The 23,664-nt window shown below is 40.6% G+C and overlaps 1 protein-coding gene across 1 annotated transcript; it reads left to right on the forward strand.

Annotated features, from left to right (window-relative positions):
- The first annotated feature begins 2,317 nt into the window (after positions 1-2,317).
- LOC114464853 (cytochrome P450 2D3-like) lies at positions 2,318-23,433 on the forward strand. The gene is made up of 11 exons (XM_028449476.1): positions 2,318-2,501; positions 4,944-5,106; positions 10,681-10,833; positions 10,921-11,081; positions 11,160-11,228; positions 16,985-17,089; positions 17,219-17,354; positions 22,429-22,514; positions 22,701-22,802; positions 22,898-23,039; positions 23,131-23,433. The coding sequence occupies exons 1-11, from the start codon at positions 2,340-2,342 to the stop codon at positions 23,316-23,318; spliced, it is 1,467 nt and encodes a 488-aa protein (XP_028305277.1). The 5' UTR covers positions 2,318-2,339; the 3' UTR covers positions 23,319-23,433.
- The last annotated feature ends 231 nt before the right edge of the window (positions 23,434-23,664 follow it).

Genomic DNA, 23,664 nt, shown 5'->3' on the forward strand with positions numbered 1-23,664 from the left:
CAACACTCGACAAAACTGCAGCGTGCACACTGCCATTAGCGGGAGAGAGAGAGAGCTAGAGATAGAGAGAGACCAGCTCAGCGTATACACTGTCAAAACACAGTATCAAACTCCCAGCCGCCGCTTAGCAGCAGCTCCCAGCACACAATCACAAGGCGGATCAATGCTGATGACAATGAAGTGAACGGTACTCACCACCTCAGGCAGCCCCTCTTAAACTGGTCACTTAAGTCGAAGCGGTGCACTCACCTGCTGCAGACTGTGGTGTCTCAGCCCAACTTAAAGAGAAAACAGCGAGTAGCAGCTTCTAGCGGACAAGAACACTCGAGGCGCCAACCTTACCCCCAATTTCCACTGGATGTGGCTCCGCTGCGTTACGTCACCGCTGCGCCACCGGAGCTGATAGGTTTCCATTTTAGTCTATGTGTTAATTTCCACCGGGCCTGCTGCGCTGCGTGTCTGCTCCTTCCCAGCTGCGGTAGTCCGGTGCCCTTCTGGTGGACACCGGAGCACGACGCATCAATCAGCACAGAGCAAATGAAGCTAAACAGGAAATTAAGCACGTATTCCGTAATAAAATATCGGGTTACTTTTCAAAATAAAACACTTCAGATTATATATTTGAAGTAACTACATCACCAAAACGTCAATGTGTAAAAACAAAAGCACATTCACGGTATTGTTTCCTCTCATACTGTAATTGCACTGTAAACTGCAGCAACTTTGATTTAGTTCATGTTTTACTGGTGCAGTTTTATCTCTTCTTTGTTGGTTGTTGCTAAAAAATGTGGCTATGACAAATGCAGAGAGTCTAACCTTCTTGTTCTCCTTCGTTCGGAACACTGACCTGTTTATCTGGTTATTGTTGCGCACTCAAAACGCAACCGGTGGAGATTACCGGACGGGGGAAAGCGGGGCAAAACCGGATCGGTGCCGTGGTGCAGCGGAGACGTATCCAGTGGAAACCCCCAATTAAGGTTACGAAGCTACAAGCGACAAGCTGTGAACAGCAAACAACCCACCTGCTATCGTTATTCGCAATCGCGAGAAGATAGAAGGAACAGATCACCTGATGACACTGGTAGATATAGACTCTCCGGGTCATCCAGGGGTCACAGGTGACTTTGTTGATATAATTACTCGACTTGCGTATGTGCAAGATGGAACATCCAGTGCTTTAAGCAAAATTGTTGTTTGCAAAATTTCACAAACTCATATCTTTTTTTTATTGACCAATGTTCATGAAATTTCACCCAGACATGGAAGGTTGGTTTCTTTATCACCTCACTGAGTTTCATATGGCAACATTATGAATAATTACATTTTCCTCAATCTTTGTAACATTTAGTTGACAATACAATATGTTATGGTGTGGTGAAGGTCTGCGGTCTCTGAGTGCTTTCTAGTTCGTCATTTAAAAAAAAAACATTTTTACAATTGCCAGGATTGGATTCACCTGTGGGCTAGTTTTGGCCCCATGTTTAACACCTTTGTATTAGAAGATCTGGGCTTTCAAAGTCCCTTACATGATCGTCTATCGTATATTCTAAAAAATAGACCTCATAGCCACTTTGCTTTAAGGAACACAGTTGTGCCAGGTTGTAGCCAATCCCCCACTTTAGCACTGCATTGTATATCCAGTACACTGCTCACACTGCTTACACACCATTTACATCATCATGTACATCATCATATTCCTGTATCATGTTTTTCTGCAGTTTGTGCCTTCTCCTCGCCCTTCTCTCTCTTTTCTATTTCAGGTTTCTTGAAGCTGGAGTTGACGGTTCCCGATCTGTGGTTCACGGCTCAACTACTCTGGGACATTCTGATGTTCTATTGCTCTATCATGTCCTGTTCGTCCTTCTGTCCACTAACCCTAACCAGTCGCAGCAGATGGCTGCCACCTCTGAACCTGGTTCTGCTGGAGATTTCTTCCTGTTAAAAGGGAGTTGTTTCTTCCCACCGTCGCTAAATGCTTGTTCATGTGGATCTTGTTGGGTTTTTTTTCTTTCTTATTATCAATTTTATATTTTGATAAGAGCATTGAGATGAAATTGTTGTAATTTGCGCTATACAAATAAAGTTGAATTGAATTGAATTGAATAAATGTTTCACTGTGATATAAAGACAAATGAACACAATGAAAGATTTAATCGTGGCAGTGAATGCAATGAAATAAGGACGTAGGAAAGAAAAAACTAAAAAAGGAGTTGGCATAATTATTGGCGCCCTGGCAAATAAAAAAAAAGTTCAACATGAGGAGGTTGGGCCTGTAGCTCAAAAACCTTTAAAATCAGCTCAACCAGGAAACCTCTTCATCGCCACACACGGGAATCAACATGTTCATCTCAATAGCCCTTTCGTGCATTTTCATTTGCTTCCTCTTTGTTAAACTTCAACCTCAGAGAGTGAATAATTTTCCGCCGGGACCCCCTGCTCTACCTATACTGGGGAACCTTCTGCATCTGAGCCTGAGCAATCCTTTGAAAGACTTTGAGCGGGTGAGAAAAACCTTTTAATCAATGATGGTTTATTTCCTGCATACTCAACACCAAACAACATGCAAGTTGGCTTTTGTAAATAGGACTTTCAGCAATGATTAGCCGAATGTGCTGAGTCATTGATATGTAGGTGAAAGTATGTTGTCCTCAATTTGCTTTATTTAAACTTTTACATTCTAAACTTTTTTAAATAAAAATGAATAAATAAAATAAAGAGCTCGACCAGTTCATGACTCTTTCCAATGATAAGGAAAAGACTGGCTATGAGCTGTGCAAATCCATATAAAAATAAATACAATTTTTGGACCGTATCCCATAATAATATTTAACCATGGTTTCGCAATCTGCTCCAGTGCTTTGAGTGCATATGTGAGATTTGACTACTTCATGATCGATAAGTAAGTTGTTTTTGAGGATTTAAAACAAGATTTCTCATATCTCCACATTCATTGAACAAACACTAGTGTATTTGAACTCAAAATGTTTATTCCACAGCTTTCCACGATTATAGAAACAAAATTTTATGTGCCTACTGTTTTTAAATTTAGTTTGGATTCTCATGTTTTTTCTTTTTTTTTTAAAAAAAAAATTATCTTAAAGTTGTCCTTTTTACGACTTATTATATATTTTTGAAATAATGAAGCTCTCAGCTGGTCTGTCTTGTTCTCGCCTGTTGTTCTTTCTGTCTCTCGTCCCCTCTGCTTTTTTCTATCCATGTTTGCTTTTCCACACCATGCTACCCAATTTTACTGTTGTAGTCTGTGAAGTGTGAGCACAAAATAGTGCAGCTTGTCATAAAAAAGCTTTTTCTTCCTGATACAATCAGTCTAAACACTAGTAAGACGAAGGAGATTGTCATCCGGAGAAGGAGAAGTCTCCACCGCACACACTGGTGAACATTCAGGGCTCGGATATTGAGCAGGTGGACAGCTTTAAGAACCTGGGTGTTCACGTCAACGATAAACTGGTCTGGTCTCACCACACCGTCGCTGTGTACAGGAAGGGCCAGAGTCGCCTCCACATCCTGAGGAGACTGAGGAAGCTTGGGGTCAGTAGACCCTTCCTTCGGACATTCTATGATTTTGTGGTAGTCTCTATATCCACTACGCTGTGGTCTGCTGGGCAGCAAGCAGCGCTGACCGGGACAGGAAGAGACTAACAACCTGATCAGGAGGACCAGTGAATGTCCTGGGCTGCTCACTGGAGGAGGTGGGTGAGAAGAAGATGGTAGCAATGCTTACATCCATCACCCCCTGCATCAGACTGCAGAGGTTCTAAGCAGCTCCTTCAGTGGTAGACTGAGTGCTACCGCAGGTCATTCGTACTTAACGCTGTGCAACTGTACAATAAAACAGTCTGTGGCATTGTACTGTCTATAAATATGTATATATATATATATATATATCCTTGGCCTTGCCTGTTATAGAAGAAAAAAAAAAAAAAAAAAAAAAACTCTTCCTCACCCACCGCGGGCGGTCTCTTTTTTCCTCCAAGCTCTCTACCAGAGGCCTGGGAGCTTGAGGGTCCTGCGCAGTATCTTTGCTGTTCCTCGAACTGCACTTTTCTGGACCGAGATGTCTGATGTATTTCCTGGGATCTGCTGGAGCCACTCCTCCAGTTTGGGGGTCACTGCCCCGAGTGCCCCAATGACCACGGGCACCACTGATGCCTTCACCCTCCAGGTTTTCTCCAACTCTTCTCTGAGCCCCTGGTATTTCTCTAGTTTCTCGTGTTCCTTTTTCCTGATGTTGAAGTCGCTTGGTATTGCTATGTCAACCACAACGGCTCTCCTCTGCTCTTTGTCCACCACCACAATATATATATATATATATATATATATATATATATATATATATATATATATATATATATATATATATATATTCCACAATCAACTGTTTCCTTTATTATTCTTATATATTTTTTTTCTTTTTATGTATATCTTCTATTATTGTATTGTATTGTTTATTTTATTTTATTTTATCTACATTGCACTATTTTTTGGGTGTCTTTCAGGTTTTTCTGTGTGTTGCCTTCTGTTGTTTTTTATTGCACTTCTTATTGAGCTGACATGTCTGTAAATTACCCCACTGCGGGATGATTAAAGAATACTACTCTACTCTATCTACTCGACCGTGGCTCAGGTGGTAGAGGGTCGTCTTCTGATCGAGAGGTTGGGGGTTTGATCCCAGTACCTGACTATGTGTCGAAGTGTCCTTGGGCAAAACACTGAACCCAAAGTTGCTCCCAGTGGTCGACTAGCGCCTTGCATGGCAGTCCTGTCCCACTGGTGTGTGAATGTGAGAGTGATTGGGTGAATGAGCTGATATGTAAAGTGCTTTGAGACTGCTTCAGTGTGGTGATAAAGCGCTATATAAATCAAGTCCATTTACTCAGTATTTTGAAGATTAACCAACTGTATTTTCTTGTTGTGTATTTCAGCTGAAAAATCAATATGGAGACGTCTACAGTATTTTCATTGGTCACAGACCTGCAGTGATCCTTAATGGACTGAAGGCCATAAAGGAGGCTATAATTACCAAGGGTAGTGATTATGCTGGAAGACCTCAAGACCTCTTTGTTAATGCTATCTTTCAAGGAAAAGGTACCAAGAAAAGAAAACATTGAGCTAAAAGCTTTCACATTTCATAATAATTAAGTCAAAATATTTAAAATACTTCTTGTGCTACATTTGATCCTTCCCTTTTCAATAGGTTTTCAGTCTCTCAGGGCTACACTAAAATCGTCAAGCGAGATATAGTGCATCTATCCAAATCCCAATCAATCTCAATGATCTTTTTTTTTTATAAATGATGACAAAGATGTTGTGTAGAATCATCATTTACACCAGGTTGACCATACTACTCAATGTGGCATATTCAGTCACAAGCATTTTATTCCCAGTCGTTGTTAGAGCCCACACAAAACCATTTGGCACATTGAGACTGGGAGTTTTGGGTTGCAAAAAGAAAGAAAAAAACAAAACTGAGTACATTTACAACATATAACATTTAACCAATTTATATGTATATACAGCAGTTCCTCGTTTATCGTGGGGGTTACGTTCTAAAAATAACCTGCAATAGGGGAAATCCGCAAAGTAGTCACCTTTTTTTTTTTTTTTAACAATTATTATACACTAGTACAGTGCCCGTCGGAAGTATGTATTCATGTGGGAGCATAAGGGGTATATTTGCGGGTGCAAAATCTGGGTGCAATTTTCCTGGTTTAATTCTATAGGACATGTGCATGACTTCATAATCACTTTTATATTTTTTTGTATGGTGTATTTTTCTGTAACGTATGTTTTTTGGAGTCATGTGTATTTGTGTATCTTTCTGTTGTCTTTTTGTGCAAAAATGTTTGCTGTTTTTTTATTTTAATTTTGTTTGTAATGTATGTTTTTTTGGAGTCGTGTATTTTTGTATAACTATTATTTTTGTTGCTATTGTAGTGTGATTCAGGAGTAATTTTGTGTATTTTTTGTATAAATATTTAGTTTGTGTATTTTGAGCCATTTTCATATTTTTGTTGTCTTTTTCTGTAAATGTATGTTTTTTTGAAGTTGAGTACAGTGCCCGTCGGAAGTATGTATTCATATAGTGGGAGCTTAAGAAGAGCTGCCAATTATGGACAAGGGAAATTTAGTGCATCTATCCAAAGCCCAGTCCAGCTAAATGATCCTTTTTTTAAAAAAATAAATTATGACAAAGATGTTTTGTAGAATTACCATTTACACCTCGTTGACCATACTACTCAATATGGCACATTCAATCACAATCATTTTCTTCCCAGTCGTTGTTAGAGCCCACACAAAAGCATTTGGCACAATGAGACTGGGAGTATTGGGTTGCTGTGGCTTTATTAATGGCACCTGTTTTAACTCGTTATCAGTATAAAAGACACCTGTCCGCAACCTCAAACAGTCACACTCCAAACTCCACAATGGCCAAGACCAAAGAGCTGTCAAAGGACAGAGAAAATCAAGAAATCAACTGTGGGAGCAATTATTAGAAAATGAAAGACATATAAGACCACTGATAATCTCCCTTGATCTGGGGCTCCACGCAAGATCTCACCCCATGGGGTCAAAATAATCACAAGAACGGTGAGCAAAAATCCCAGAATCACACGGAGGGCCTAGTGAATGATCTGCAGAGAGCTGGGACCAAAGTAACAAAGGCTACCATCAGTAACGCACCACACTGCTAGGATACATACCTGTCAACTATCCCGTTTTGGCCGGGAAAGTCCCATATTTTACCCCTGTTTTCCGCCATCGTCCCGTATTAGTATTTTCCCGTAAATATCCCTTATTTTACTGTAATAATAATTAAAAGATGCCTTACTAAACTGAACGCTGTCACTAGCCTCGCGAGAACTTCCACCTGAAACGGCCTGAGTGACAGTTCTCGCGATATTAGTGTCAACAGCGGCAACAAACCCGGAAACAACTCAGAAGAGTGATGATGAATGAAGACGTTTCGGCAAAAAAAACAAAAAACTCGTGTAAATACCTTGAAAACTGGGACAAAGAGTTTACCATCCTAAAGAGCAGCAGGATGGGACACAGTTACACGTTCTGTTAGATTAATAACTGAGATTTTAACGTCTACCACGGGGGAAGGAATGACGTAAGTCACCATGAAAAATCATCCAATCACAAGCTCCACAAATATACACTGCTTTAAAAAAGTGTTAAAGGATGTAAAGTCTGTAACAAATGTGTCAAAAAAGTCATTAGTGAATACCAGAGAACCACATGAGTGAGTATGAGAAATAAAAGAAAAATATGTAATGAAAAGAAAATGTTAATGTCTAACTTAAAGACAAGCAATGTGAAATTAACAGTAAATATGCAACATGTTGACTTGTATATAAACTGTAAGTATATTAAATAAACACGTGCTTAATATATCCATTTATGTTTTAATTTAGGCTGTTTTATAATTTAGAAATTAGGGCTGGACGATATATCGAGATTTAAGATGTATCGAGTTTTCTATTATATATAATAGCTTATTTTGTATCAAAATACTAGTTTTAAGAGTCACTGCTTTTACTTCTCAGAATAGGTCTAACTCAGAGCTTCACATGTATGTATCACTCACACATTTATGGAAGCCCGTTTCCGCCACTAAAAAAAAAAAAAAAAATCACCAAGGAAAGTCATAATTATGGGAAACAAAGTCATAAGTCATAATTATGAGAAAGTCATAATTATGAGAAAAAAAGTCATAATTATGAGATACTTAAACACATTTACAGCAGCTTGTTCATGTGGTGAGCTGACACTGAGAGATGGCTGATAAGACTATCGAAAACTGCTTTAGACTTTAGGCTTTACAAATGATGAAATACTTTGTTTGCTTCCAAATTCAAATAGAAATATGCTGAGTAAACGCAACCTTGAAAAGATACTAAGCAAAAAGAGGCTCTGGCGTCGAAAGGATAAAACTGATGTGGCTGAAGTAGCATGGTTTATTGAACAGCAAATGGTCAGTGCCATGGGTACAGATGTATGTACCAAAAATGTTTCTATCTCATAATTATGACTTTACTAACTCATAGTTATGACTTTGTTTCTCATAATTATGACTTTCTTTCTCATAATTATGACTATACTAACTCATAATTATGACTTTCTTTCTCATAATTATGACTTTCTAACTCATAATTATGACTTTCCTTGGTTATTTTTTTTTTTTTTTTGTGTGGCGGAAACGGGCTTCCATACACATGCTGTCCCTTACAGGAGAAAAAACCAAAAGTGGCACATATTGTGCAGCTGTTTGTTAATAAATGAGTCGCAAATTTAACCCAGAATTCTCCTTCTTCTCAGACTTCATTCGAAATAAAATTATCTAGATTTATATAAGAAATATTGAGATATGAGTTTTGGTCCATATCACCCAGCCCTAGTAGGAATGTTCACAGCATTTCAATGTTAATAAAGGTCGACCTACCAGATTCTAATCACATAATTGTATTTAATAAGTGGTTGACAAGTGGCTATTTTAGATTTCTTGTACACCTGTCTTAAAATATACGGGATACTGGAGCTTGGTTGAGCGCCTGGGACGGCTCATAGTGGGTGCCAGAAAATTTCTCTTATTTTCAAATCCAAAACTTGACAGGTATGCCAGGGACTCAAATCCTGCAGTGCCAGACGTGTCCCCCTGCATAAGCCAGTACATGTCCGGGCCCGTCTGAAGTTTGCTAGAGAGCATTTGGTTGATCCAGAAGAGGATTGGGGCGAATGTCATATGGTCAGATGAAACCAGAATAGAACTTTTTGGTAAAAACTCAACTCGTCGTGTTTGGAGGAGAAAAACACCATACCTACTGTAAAGCATGGGGGTGGTAACATCATGCTTTGGGGCTGTTTCTCTGCAAAGATACCAGGTTGACTGATCCATGTAAAGCAAAGAATGTATGAGGCCATGTATCGTGAGATTTTGAGTGAAAACCTCCTTCCATCAGGAAGGGTATTGAAGATGAAATGTGGCTGGGTCTTTGAGGACGACAATGATCCCAAACACACCATCCGGGCAATGAAGGAGTGGCCTCGCCAGTCTCCAGATCTCAACCCCATACAAAAACTTTGAACGTCCGTGTTGCCCAGCATCAGCCCAAAGACATCACTGCTCTAGAGGAGATCTGCATGGAGGAATGGGCCAAAATACCAGCAACAGTGTGTGAAAACCTTGTGAAGACTTACAGAAAACATTTGGCCTTTGTCATTGCCAACAAAGGATACATTACAAAGTATTGAGATGAGCTTTTGTTATTGAGCAAATACTTATTTCCCGCCATAATTTGCATATAAATTCATAAAAAATCCTCCAATGTGATTTTCTGGATTTTTTTTTGTCATTTTGTCTCTCATAGTTGAGGTATACCTATGATGAAAATTTACAGGCCTCTGATCTTTTTAAGTGGGAGAACTTGCACAATTAGTGGCTGACTAAATACTTTTTTGCCCCGCTATATATATATATATATATATATATATATATATATATATATATATATATATACTCTTTCTACACTGCTGTTTTATTTTTATTAGTTAGCATAAACATTTTTGTTGGGTACTGTTGATCTCATTGCAGCAGTAATTTTCGTCTTCAATCATTACTCTGTGAATAATCTAAATTGTCATCAATAACTTCCTTGATGTACTGTACACTGTACTTTATTATTCACATATAAGAACTTTTATTGATTCCAAAGGGGAAATACAGGAAACAATAGTAATACTGTACTCCAAATACAAGACAAAATTAAAAACAATGTAAAATATTACATATATACAGGTCAGTGTATACAAGGACGTTTTAAAATCAGGCTGTTGTACAGTCTGATGGCCATTGGTACTAAGGCGTGTCTGAATGGTTCAGTCCTGCTCCTGGGTGGGATGAGCCAAAGCGAGCTGCCCATCAGGTACAGCTCATCATGCAGAGGATGAGCTGCATGATCTCAGCTAGGCTGTCCAGGTCCAGTCCCACTACAGAGCAGGATTTCCATATAAGCTTGTTCAGCCTGTTGACCTCACTGGTCTTTAGGCCCTTCTACCTGCTAACGACAGCCTAAAATTGTGCAGTGGCCACTATAGACTGGTAGAAGGACTTGAGCAGACACCAAACAACTTCAAGAAGAACATGCTGCTCTGGCTTTTCTCGTGTTGTGAATCCAGTCCAGTTTATTGTTAATGTGGACCCCAAAGATAAATGTTTAAATTCTCAATCTCCAGATGGTAACAGGTCTCTGGTTCCTCCTGTAGTCCATCACCATCTCCATAGTCTTACGTTAACCTTTAGCATTTTTACCATTGCTATACACAACAAAGTTCTCCACCAGCTCTCTGTATTCCTCCTTGTCATCATTGCTGATGCATCAGACTACAAAGGAGTCATCGAAAAACCTTTGGGGCGGAAAGATCCAGATTTGAAACTTACTGTAAGTCTAATGTGAATTGCACGAAGAGGAATTGGGACAGAACAGTTGGGGAACTCCAGTGCTGCTTGATACAGTGTCCGATACAGTGCCATCAGCAGCCACTCACTTTGTTGTCTTCTATGCTGCTTGTCTAGAACTTTACTGCAATACTCTAAACCACATCTTCAAATATTTACAAATGATTGTTTCTTAATGCTTTTGTTTTCTCATGTTGTAGGAGTGTTATTTGCAGATTATGGTACCACCTGGAAGGAGCATCGGCGCTTTGCTCTGATAACCTTAAGAAATTTTGGAATGGGCAAAAAGTCAATGGAGGACAGAATTCATGGAGAGATTCAATACATCCATAAAATCCTGGAAAACAGCATTGGTAGTTCACTCTGGAGTTCATTCAAATCAAGTCAATGATACTGTTGTTTTTAACACATTGGTTTGTTATTCTGATCTTCCTCTACAGGCACAACAATAAATCCCCAAGTACTGTTTTATAACGCAGCCTCCAACATCATATCCCAGGTTCTGTTTAATACACGTTACGACTACGACAACGATATCATCAGAGTTATAATTCGATGCATTACTGAGATACCAAAGTACGCCTATGGTGCCTGGGCTACGGTCAGTCTGTTTGAGCAATAAAAAAAGTTATGTTGAAATATGGAATAATGTACAAAACCAGTTTTATTTCCTTTACAGCTCTACGATCACCTGCCCATGATTCAGAACCTGCCTCTTCCTTTCAGAGAAGCCTTCAAAAGCCATAAGGTCAATCTCTTCAAGTATTGATGCTGTCAGCAAACATAACAGTTTCTCAGTGCAACTTCCACACATATTGTCTGTATCAAAACAGACCTTAATATTACGATTAATAAGTAGTGTTAGTTTTACCAGGGAGAGACTCTGTCAGTGATCAAAGAAGTTTAGACAACAATGGTTAATATTTTATAATCAGCCCAGGGTTATTTAAAACTACACAGGTGAATGTAGCAATATAAAGAATATCCTAATTGAAAATATCTTGAAAAAAAACAAAAAAAACTATTAGCATGTGTCCCCACACACAGTTAAAATATCTATAAATACTGGTTAAAATGTGTCCAGACACACAGTTTAAAATACCTAAAAATACTGACTAAAATGTGTCCTCACACACAGTCTTAAAATGACTAAAACTATTTAAAAAGGCCCAATAAAATGAATAAAGGCAGTGTCTATCAGTACTTCCTCTGGCCCTGCATCACAGAGTGGGGAGGAGGAAGTCAGTGTCCCGTCTATAGACACGCCCACTCATGAATATACATAAACAGGCCGCAAATCGGCCTGTTTGTGTAGAGTTCCTCAAAAAGTGACTTTTCAGAGGCTAAAACTCTGGAAAACAGGTGAGTTTGGGAAAATAAACCTCGAATACTATATTTTTGGGGTTCTTAGAACAAATGGAGATTGGTGAAAAATAGCATGACATGGGACCTTTAAAGTTCCGGCAGTTTTATTTTAGCTCTTATTTATTTTTAGTTACCCCGCTAACCTTTTCATTTTAACTCTAACCCTAACCCTTTTATTTTAGCCCAAACCCTAACCCTATCCCTAACCCAGGGAATACCCTAAATGTTTCTTTTTTTGTATATGTATTTCTAAAGGTGGAATTTGTCATGTTAAATATGTTAAATGAAAAAAAAATATGGGCCCGCAGAAGGAAGAATCCTTGAGTTAGGCACCTTAGACCACTCTGCCATTCTGACATGGTGATAACACAGGCACATTACACTCATGTAAAAAAGGTTCAGCATCCATGCTCCGGCGTCCTCTTACCAGCGTCCTCTTACCGGCATTCTCTCCGGTGTCACGGTTTGAGTTTACCTCTGTGCTGAGATTCTCTTACAATCTCAGTACGTGACCGCTACATACTGAGATGTACCCGTGCTGGATTATACTGATTTAAAAAAATAAAGTTACATTAGGTTAACTGTTATGTACTGCAATGTAAATTATAATCATGTTTTTTTGGAAAATAAATTATTTATTTTTGTATGGAGTTTTATTGTAATCATGTTTTTTTCAACATGTGCTTTATTTTTATCCAAACAGAATACACATTATAATAAAAAACTAGTTTTTTAATACAAACTCAATACATGTATTAAAAAAAAAAACTGCATAGAATATATTATAAAACGTTTTGTTTTTTGCAATCGAAACAAAATCTATGTAACAATAAAAGAACAGCATAGAATACATTCTAAAACACGTGTTTTAAGCCACCATCCTCTTCACAAAACCAACATAGGAACTTTGTCGATTTGATTACTACTCAGGGAACCCTCTTACAGCCATGGTGGAACCAGCCATTGCAGATGATTCGATTGCTGTTGTACGGTATACGGCAGTGACAGTAATTGCAGTGTTTTTACGTGGCTTGGATGAGGCAGGGAATGGTAGCATAACACCAGTTGTGATGCAGCTAACCAAGTGGGGGCAATAACCAAGCCTTTAGTCCAAAGAGACTCCAGTTTACCACCCTTACGCCCAGTATTTTTCATAACTCTACGCAGGACAATGTCTTCGTTGGAATAGGAGAAAGTCTTCACACCTTTCGCCTTGCATCGTTTGTATGTCTCCTTTTGCTTCTCCTGAGCTTTCTCAGAGTTCATCTTTACCTGAAAATATATGTCAACAAGGATTATACAAAAAAGCATAATTATAACACAATTAGACAAGTACACATGATAATTTGTGGTAAATCTCCAAATTCATGCATAAATGAACGCCGACTACGAACTAACATGTCAATCCAATATGTACATCATATGACATCATGTGATCAATTAGAATCACTAAGCACAGACAATCACAAGTAAAGACTCATCCCATTTATTTGAATTCACATCTGTCAAATGTACTTACATCCTGCTTGACCACAGCCATGACTTCCTGTCGTCGGGCAACCATCTCATCAAGGTTGACCTCAGGAGCTGTGGGCAACCCCTCGTCTGGTTCATCCCCTGAGCCCATCAGCAAATATAAGTAGAATGTATATGTACACATGTATTATGTAATACAATATATACAACATATGGTTTCATAACATGGCTTCATATTAAACATTGGGTTCAATGTCTGGTTAAAAATGCCATATGCTACTTGAGTTTATCACATACATCTTGAAAAAAAAACAATGCTGTCAAATTATCACATTAAAAAAAACTTTAATTAATTTAAATTAATTAGTTGACTAACCTCACGGGTGGGCCTTGCAGGTGCCGACCAAACATTAGAAAGAAAGGGGAATACTTCATTGTGGCCTGCTTCTGGGTGCGGACGAAGTACACCACATCCTCTAGGCAGCTATCCCAGTCTGTCTGATGCTCGTTGACCAGCTTGCGTTGCCCCATCTTCAGGGTCTGGTTGGGTCTCATATCCAACCCGTTTGTCTGGGGGTGGTAGGCACTGGTGACTTAATCTCTAGTGATGTTGAGAGATGTACATACATCAGTGTTGGTCTCAGCCACAAATTCTCGACCCTGGTCTCAAAGAAGGCGATGAGGAGCTCCCCAGCTGAAATATACATTGTTATACATATGAATAAATGTACAGATAAATTAATAGATATATATCATATACTGTGTGGTCCATAAACTGTATGGTATAGCTAATATAGGGATGCACCTGTCACAAGATGACCACCACGTCAAGGAGCGTTGTGACCGATCTAGAGCTTTATTCAATATCTTTGTGCATTGAGTTCCCCTTGTGTGTAAAATGCACGGTAGAAATGAAGTTGCCTTGCCTTGCCTTTGTGTACAGTACTGTACTGTTACAGAGCTATTGTATATTAAGTTTACTGATAAGTGCCACTCAATGTAGTCTATTATTTACATGAGCAGGACTTAACCAACAGAGAATAACTGTAGCCTGTAGGGTGTTAGTCTGTGTGTAACACGCAGTATAGCTTTCAACAGATCGGCATGAAAGTCGTGATCGTCATGATTTCGATTCGATTGAATACATTTAATGCAGAAAAATAAACATGTTTTTTTTTTTAATATTAATGTGCTAACAAGCAAAAATTCCTCAAAGAAAGAATCTGCTTTATTGTATCAAAAATAGATTCCAGTGCTTAGCTCTTTAGACTTTTGTGAATACTGTCTTTAAGTGTAGTTTTTAGTTTATTTGAGCTGCTTACATTCTTATTTTTTTAAAGATTTCACATCCTTACACAGTCATTATAATTGATAGCAAAATCCTGCCACGAAGGTGGCACATTCAAACTTTGGTCTCTCGCTGTTGCTGGCCGAAATGGCCGTCTCCCGTTGTCTACTGTAACTAGCAGCTAATGCTACAAACACAGCAGTAGCTAACACATGTTGCTCTCCCTCCTCTCTTACCTCGCTCTGTCCGCTCGGTAGCCTATTAACTATTCGAGCTAAATGGCGGTGTCCGGAAAGTTGCTGCTGAGCCATGTCTATACAAACACGAAAAAGCACTGCACTCTCTAATAGTCCACTGAGAAGAGCGGCGTACACAGATGTGGTCCATCTTATTGTCCAGGGAGCGTACGTTGACTAACATGATGGTGTGAGAAAAGCCGGCTTGTGAGGGCTATCCGCTAGCCTTGCCCGGATACCTCCTCTTCTGTTTCCTCTCGTGCCACTTGTGGCGACTCCACTGTCGGCGAGGTTCGAGAATGGGGGATCGTGATCTCGTAGGTCTTCGGAGTAGGTTCGGCCGACGTTGAGCAAAAAGTCACGGCTGTATGTGCGCCTAGAGCCAGATGTACTCAGCGGAAATGTACAAAGACAGGACATACACAACAACTCAGGAAAATGCATTAAGATTTTTTTTTTAAAATTGTTCTTTAGACTCACAAATTGATCTTTACAAATTAATATGATAATCATTTCGGAATTGGAAAATCATTTACCTCTAGCTTGGGAGCGGAAATGGCTGTGCCTTCGGCCGCACAGCAGTGCGCCTGCTCCACCTGCAAGCGGCTAGTGACACCTGCTAAGGTAGCCGTTGGCAGCTTAAGCTAAACACTATATGTCCACGCATGGGATATATGAAATATATCTTCAGCAAAATTTGACCTCGCAGTCTTTACTTACAATGAATTGCTTATGATAACTTCCCAAACACCTGGACAAATTAGCTTGACTTGCAATTACCACCTCTGAATTACTACATCTTGTACAACAACGTGTAGGCTATGACTGTTTATAATGCTACAGTGAGAAAAAGTTGAATAAATTCACAAAACAGTAAAACTTACCATTTAGATGTGAGTCTGGCCCATGCAAGCTCCTATGCACATGCTCAAGATGGCAAATGAAAAGTCAAGACCCGCTCTCACCAAACTTGTTTAATTTAGGTTCGGGCATGTTCAAAGAATTACGTATGAAAAGAGTTTAGGTTAGAATTATTTAATATATTTAGGTTTTCATAAAAAGTATTTTATGTATGCTTTACAAAAATATATATTAATGTGTTTTGTTTGAATACCAATCGAAAAAAAAATGGTTCCATGTTGAAAACATATTTAGTTATTAACAAAATTATATATGTATTTTTCCGGCAAATTAAATAAATGTGTTCGCACCGAAAAGGGGCTTATTTAATGAAAATAATTCAGGTTACCGGGAATACAGACAACCACTCACTCTCTCATTCACTCCTATGGGCATTTTAGAGACTCCAATCAACCTTACAGTCATGTTTTTTGGATTGTCGGAGGAAGCCGGAGTGTCCACCCCAGGGCTTGAACCCAGAACCTTCTTGCTGTGAGGCTAACCACTAAGCCACCGTGCGCCTACTAATATAGTATCATCAAGCAAATTAATACAGAATGTGTTACCCTTAAGAGAGGCCTGTGTCAGTTTTTTGCTCTTAATCTTTGAGGTATTAAACCCTGTAAACTTCAACAGTGGATTCACTGAAACCTTTGTAACTGGAAAATATACATGTGATTTCTCCAAAACATATACATTATATTTGGACACACAAACGTAAGCCTGCGAAATTTTTGGCTGTGTTTAAAACACTTAATTTTAATTTCAATAAATTAATATTAGAAATTAAAATTCAACATTGTTAATTGTGTCTTTTAATGAACTAATTAATCAAGGAAATTAATTTTTTGTAACAATTTTTTACTGTTTTGGTACCTGTCAATTCCCATTACAGTTGTTATTATTTTTACGACTTGTCAATTCAGTCCTTAAGGCCATGCAACCTTGTAAATGAGATCTTGATCGTAATAACTTTTTACCTGGTTAGATAAAGGACAAATAAAAAAAGAGAATAATAAAATTGACCATACATCCATTCGGACATGAAATCATTATCAAAAACACCGACATCAACAAAGTCTCACAAACTCAAATACAAATCAAGAAACTTTAATCAAGACTTTTCCTCGAAAACAGAATGCTGATATTTCCAGATTAGAATAAGCTCATTGCCTAATTGTGTCTATTAATAAGGTGAGCTGTGATTAAGATATGACTGTGAGCATGTGTATTTTAAAGACGCTTCAGACCTTCATAAGTAACAACGTGACTGAACACATGAGGAACAGAATACCTGGAGAGCCAAAAGACTTCCTGGACTGCTATCTGGATGAACTTGAACAGGTGGGAGGGTGTGCAGAAATCAAATTTTACCACTTCTAACAGAAAAGATAAACTAAAGTTTAGAAAATGTTTTGTGTAATATTTGTGCTTGTGTTATTGTGCATAAAAAGTATCACTCTATTTTTTCAGAGAGGGGCTGACTCTTCTTTCTCACACGAACAACTCGTTGGGTTTGCTTTGGATCTTTTTGGTGCTGGAACTGATACAACCTCTAATACACTTCTCACAGGATTTCTTTACCTGATGAGTTACCCAGACATTCAAGGTAATCCCTAATATTTCAGTATAGTGATTGCACATATCAGTGCAATCTGCGCCTGGCATTTGATTAGTTTCAGAAGCTACTTCTGAGCAGAGGAGCGATCTCTATCGTCCCACCCTCACTGTCCCAGAGCGGTTTTTACTCAAGGTATTTTCTAGTCCCCTAACAAGGGGGGGATGCTTAACTCTCCGTTTTACGCCTATTGCGTCAGGGAGGTCGGTTCTTGTCTGTAATGTTAAGACTGTTGTCGTATGTCAGTTTTGTTTGTGTGCTACTTGTGTTTCTGTGTTGTGCGCTGGGGGGGGGGTGTCTCTCTAGCAACAGCCCAACCTACGTGGTCTGTGAATAACGGGTCCACTTCGGATTGGCTGAGCTTCGGTGGAGGGCGGCTACAAAAAGACCCAGATGACGTATGGTGTGGCCAGAGGTGGTTCAGAGGGCGGGTCATCCTATACCCACGCTCCAACCAGCACGCAGCACGTCCTTCTGCCCTTTGACAGCTGACAGCTGACCGTTTGACAGCTTCACAGCTTGACAGCGAGACCGGCGTGGTGATACGTTTTCTTCAGTTTGGCCCAGTTGGCTAGGAAACTTATGTTCTTTTATTTGTGGGTTTTGCGTAACCCAGTTTGGTACCTATTATTTTTCTTATGTGGCTCAAATAAATAGCCCAGTTTGGAAAAGATGTGTTGGCGTGCTGCTTGAGGCTGGTAAATTATGACGTGTTCATGTGCCGTTCAGTGGCTCCTAGGCTGAGCGTAACAGTCAACCTGAAGGATGCGTATTTCCATTATATCCCCCTCACAGAAAGTACCTGAGATTTGCTTTCTGGGGGACATGTTATGAATACCATGTGCTCCCCTTTGACCTCTCACTGAGCTTGAGGGTGTTCGTGCGAGTCACGGAGGCAGCGATAGCCCCGCTGAAGAGGCGGGACATCCACTTGGCCACCTTTTTGGGCGATTAGCTGTTTTTGGCACAATCTGAAATGGAGGCCACAGCGCACACGCTGCTACGTCACCTATCCGACCTAGGGTTTGTGACAAACGCGGAAAAGAGAATGTTATCCCCTACACAGGAAACTGTCTTCTCTGGACTGTCTCTGTGCTCAGTGCCTCTCACTGCGCACCTATCGACGCAGCAGGTGGAGACATTCAGGGCATGCCTGTTTCAACTGCGCAAATCTGTTCAGTTCAGATTATGTCTCCGGTTACTCGGATTGATGGCTTGATGATGTCATCCGCCTCGGCCGCCTCCACGTGAGGGAATTTCAGCTCTGGGTGGCCTTTCATGGGCTCGGCCCTGTGTGTCATGGCACACGGAGGGTTCTGGTTACGCAGTGCAGCTCTGCGCCGCTGGCGGGCCTCGGATTTCCTGACGCACGGTGTCTCCATGGGGACCGTTACGTCCAGGAAAGTGATCTCCACGAACGCCAGCCGGACGGGCGAGGGTGGAGTGTGTGAGGGCAGGTCGGCAAGAGGCTGCTGGGATGCAGACCTTTGACCCTGTCACATAAATTATTTGGAAATATCAGCGGTGTTTCTCTCGCTGATCCACTTAATCCTCCCGTCTCTCGGGGGACATCATGTCCTGGTGAGGACGGACAGTATCAACCACCAAGCTGACATATACGCTCCCGTTGGCTGCTGCTGCTGGCACGCAGGCTGCTCCTGTGGGTCATCATCTCCTCTCTCTGAAAGCGAAATTCGTTCCTGGGGGTCCTGAATGAAGGCGCGGACCTGCTGTCCAGGAGTACTGTGTACGAGGAATGGAGGTTACACACACTGATAGTGCAACAGTTGGGGGCCCGTTATGAACGGGCTGAGGTGGATCTGTTTGCCATCAAAGACCTCTGAGAGAGGGACGAAGAAAGACAAACAAGACACTCCCGCAATGGTTAACGGTGTGTCATAGATGCACCACTGGATGAGCACCATCGCCACAGCGACACATGTACAAACGCATAGAAAACAGGCAACTGATAAAGAAGCATTGTTGGCCGCGCACATGCTTTTCCCCTATTGGCCCTTATACTCCCCACTCTGTCCATGGTGAGGGAGCAGGGTCATGCACTGATCCTGGTGGCCCCTCACTGGCCAGCCATGCATTGGCTGGCAGAAATTTACTAGCTGCTGTGCGCTCCTCTTTGGCAGCTCCCGTTGCGCAGGGATCTGCTGTCACAAGCGATCTTCCACCCACACCCAGAGCTAGGTCTGTGTACTTGGCCCCTGAATGGCTCCATCTGTCAGCGATGGGACCCTCACAGTGTGTGATCTCCAGCTTAAAGGGCACCCGGGCCTCTTCCACTAGCTCTCTGTGTAATTGCAAGTGGGGGGTTCTTTGTCATAAATATGAGTGAGATATCTCTCTCATATTACTCATGAAACCCGGGTTATGTAAATAACCTACAGTGTTACAAGGGTTAGTTCCCTCAGGGGTGTCACATCCCTTTTCAGGGCCCGGGGGGAGTAATCTTATCATCCCTGCAGGGCCTGATTGACAAGCGCATAGCCTGTTCCACTGTGAAAGTGTATTTGGCGGCGATCGCAGCCTGTCATGTGGGTTTTGGGGATAAAACGGTGAGTCAGCTCTCGCTGGTTAATCGTTTTTATTAAAGGAGCACACGCGGTGTGGACTCTTCATCTCCCTTTGACCTGTTGGCCTTCCTGCCTCACAGGATCAGCAGTGGTCTAATTTGAACATAGAGGGGGCCTCGGGAGGAGCGATCAGCTGTTCGTCTCCTGAGCTAATTCCCACAGGGGGAAGCCTGTTGCTAAGCAAAATCTGTCACAGATGTTGCTTATGAGGCAATGGGGGCCGTTGCTTTGGCAATTACAGTCAAACGAGCAAAACCTGTGCACAAACACTCACCGATTTCTGAAGGCAGTGGAACATCAGTCACGAAGAGAGGGAGGGAGGGCAGAGAGAGTACGGGGCCGTTACTCCGTTTTGAAAAGACTTTTTTTTCTTTTTGGAGTGATAAGTAGATGCTTAAGGGTTAGCAGCTATGTTTTTATCTCTTTCCTCTCTTGCGCCAATGTAAACAACGCACATCCGTTCCGCTCTCGCGATAATTCCACATCTTCTTTGTTGGTGTTTTAGAATGTTGACTCCGCAGTCGAGAAGCCGATTACGGTTGGCCGCATAGTTCCGTGCTGTGTGTACAAATTAGGGTGGTAGCAGAGGTGGCAGCAGGGGTGGCAAGGCTTTGTTGTGGGGTGGCGTTTGCTGCCCTATGCCACCCCGTTAGATCCGCCCCTGCTGCTGGATAATGCTCAATAGATCATCTTCGAATGGTGCTGATCGACTGATTGACAGACTCTGGAGCTGCATTAACTCAGATCAATGGCATTAACAGATCAATATGACGGTTTCTGTCTATTTCTGTCAAACATTATTAAATGTTTGTGCAGCAGACAGAGAAGTCCACCCACCTCCAATTGAACTTCTTTAAATATAATTTTGTGCTTCTATGCACTCACCTCTCCATGTTGAACGAGCAAAATGTTAATTTAAATAGGGCGGTCTCGACCACGTCTATACGTGCAGCTATTGGTGTCGCAATGTTAGTGAATTGACCACTGCAGATGATGAAACAGCGCCTCACAAGGATTTAGGGACGCACCTGGTTTACCACCCTTTATTCCAGATCTTAATGAATCCACCCTCAGAACCTCTGCCAAGTTTAGAGGGGCAAAGTCACCAGCAGGTGGTGCTGTAGAACCAGTGAAACATTCACATTATGCTCCAAAACTTCTTCTGGATACTGTATCCACAATACCTGCCATATCATCTCCAAAATCCAACTCGCTCTTCATTTTGTCATTGTCTATCAGCTCAACAAATTTATTTTAAATCCCTTTAGAACTTTTTGAAATATCCTGCTAAAAAAAAAAATCCAGATTAAAAGACAGATATACGGACGGATGGACAGATACATGTCAATGAAAACTATACCTCTCCTTGGCAGTGGTAACAGCAACAAAAAATGTCTGCTTGAACGAGGGCTTGATATAAATAGCGCTTTCATTAGCACCAAAGTAGTGCCAAAGCACTTTACAATATCAGCAACATTTACCTATTTACACACTGAGGGGACCGAAAGCCAGGATTTAGCGCAGGGGTCACCACCATGGTGCCTGAAAGTTCCAAGTAGCTCACATGGACCATGTGAGGTGCCCTCAGGAGCTCTAGTCACCAAGGACCTCCATCTAAAATCTAATTTACTTTCCATGATTTCAACTCACAAAGATAAATACAGATGACAGATGTAAATGGTAAATGAACTTGATTTTATATAGCGCTTTATCACCACACTGAAGCAGTCTCAAAGCGCTTTACATATCAGCTCATTCACCCAATCACTCTCACATTCACACACCAATGGGGACAGGACTGCCATGCCATGCTTTGTAGAATTGAATAATGCTGACAAGGTTTTCATATTAAATTAACTATCTTTAAATGTTTATTTTCACTAAAACATTGGGGCAATTGTTTTTAATGTAAGTGTTGCAGAGATTTGGTGTATGGTCAGTGGTTATGTTGTTATATATGATATATTTTCAAAAACGCAAGGTGGATTTTTGTAAAATATGACATGATTGTAAAATTCTACGTTTCACGATTAGTTAAAAGTTGTTTGTTAGTGGCTAGTAAAATAGGAACATGATTTTCTATGAATGAAACAATTGCTACCTACATTTTAAGGTACTGCTAGGATTCCTTATTATCTTACCCTATAATTAAAGTGAAACTGTGAATTTTTAGTATTTAATAAGTGCTTTTCTAACTGGTAGCCTTTCGGACTATACAGTAACTGTGAAGTAGCTCACAGTTTGGTTGGTGACCACTGGTTTAGTGTATTGCTCAAGGACACTTCAACTTGTGAAAAGTTTTAGCCTTGGGAACAAGACCCCAACCTCCAAAACAGAGGACAACCTCTCTACAACCTGAGCCATGTTGACCATTGTATTGAAGCATTGTGTCTGTCGGTATTGTGTCTGTACAGTATCGGTATCGGAACGTCCCTGTCACAAGTGTTGTAAATATTGTTTCATGATGTCTTTCTCTTTAGAACGATGCCAGGAGGAGATTGACAGGGTGCTTGACGGAAAGAGTTCCGCAAGTTTTGAGGACAGACACAACATGCCTTATGTCCAGGTCATTACAGCTATTTTGAATTTCTGACCCCCTAAAAGAACATGTCTTGTTTTGGTTAAATAAGTGTTGCAATCTGGAAAGACACAACTTATACATAGTTTGTAAAAATAAGTTTCTTGAAATGTTTGTTGTTAGGCTTCAAAAGTACTTTCAAATCTGCTTGCAAACTGATTAATCTTTCCACAGGCTATGATCCATGAGGTGCAGAGGATAGCCAGCGTTCTTCCTCTCAGCTTTTTCCACAACACAAGAAAAGACACTGAGCTTATGGGTTATTCAATTCCCAAAGTGAGGAGAAAGTGCATTATCTCTTGAAAACAACAGTAGGAACACAATGAAGGATTACCTCTGCGAATTCTATGTTTCTTTCTTTTTGTCCTCAGGGAACGATGATCATTGAAAATTTGACCTCAGTTCTGAATGAGGAGGGAGAGTGGAAGTTTCCTCATGATTTCAACCCTGAAAATTTCCTTAATGAGCAGGGAGAGTTCGTCAAACCGGAAGCTTTCATGCCTTTCTCAGCAGGTAAGAGTTTGCTTGGGTGTTCATAATAGGCAGAATGGTAACTACAGATATGAACATTCACTGTAACATGACATTATATTCCACATCTCAGGTCCTCGCATGTGTCTCGGAGAAGGTCTGGCTCGTATGGAACTCTTTCTCATCATGGTGACCCTGCTGAGGAAATATAAGTTCATTTGGCCTGAAGATGCAGGAAAACCAGACTTCACTCAAGTTTATGGCCTTACTGTGTCACCCCAGCCTTATCGAATGAGAGTCCAAGTCAGGATGACACAATGAGGTTGTGTGAACAGAGCAACAAAGTTGAATGCTGTACCTTGAGTTTCCTCATTTTGTGGCTTCACTTAATTCTTTTGATCTGTATCAGAGCCTTATAAAGAGAGAGTTGCAACAACGGAAGTCCAAAATCCTTCACCGTCACGTGATTCATGTAAGACTGAATTTGTTCCCAGAAGTTAGTGGCGGGCCATTCGAATCCATTGATTCCTAGTGACATAACTGGGACTTTTGGTAATTTGTCATCAATAACTGCATTGATTAACAATATTTATATGGTACACCGTCATATGTCTGTGTATATACAATATATGTTTATGTAGTTCCATAAATATTTTTTTCCTAATGC

The sequence above is a fragment of the Gouania willdenowi genome, chromosome 6 (genome assembly GCF_900634775.1).
Source record: "Gouania willdenowi chromosome 6, fGouWil2.1, whole genome shotgun sequence".
In the NCBI taxonomy this organism is placed as follows: Eukaryota; Metazoa; Chordata; class Actinopteri; order Blenniiformes; family Gobiesocidae; genus Gouania; species Gouania willdenowi.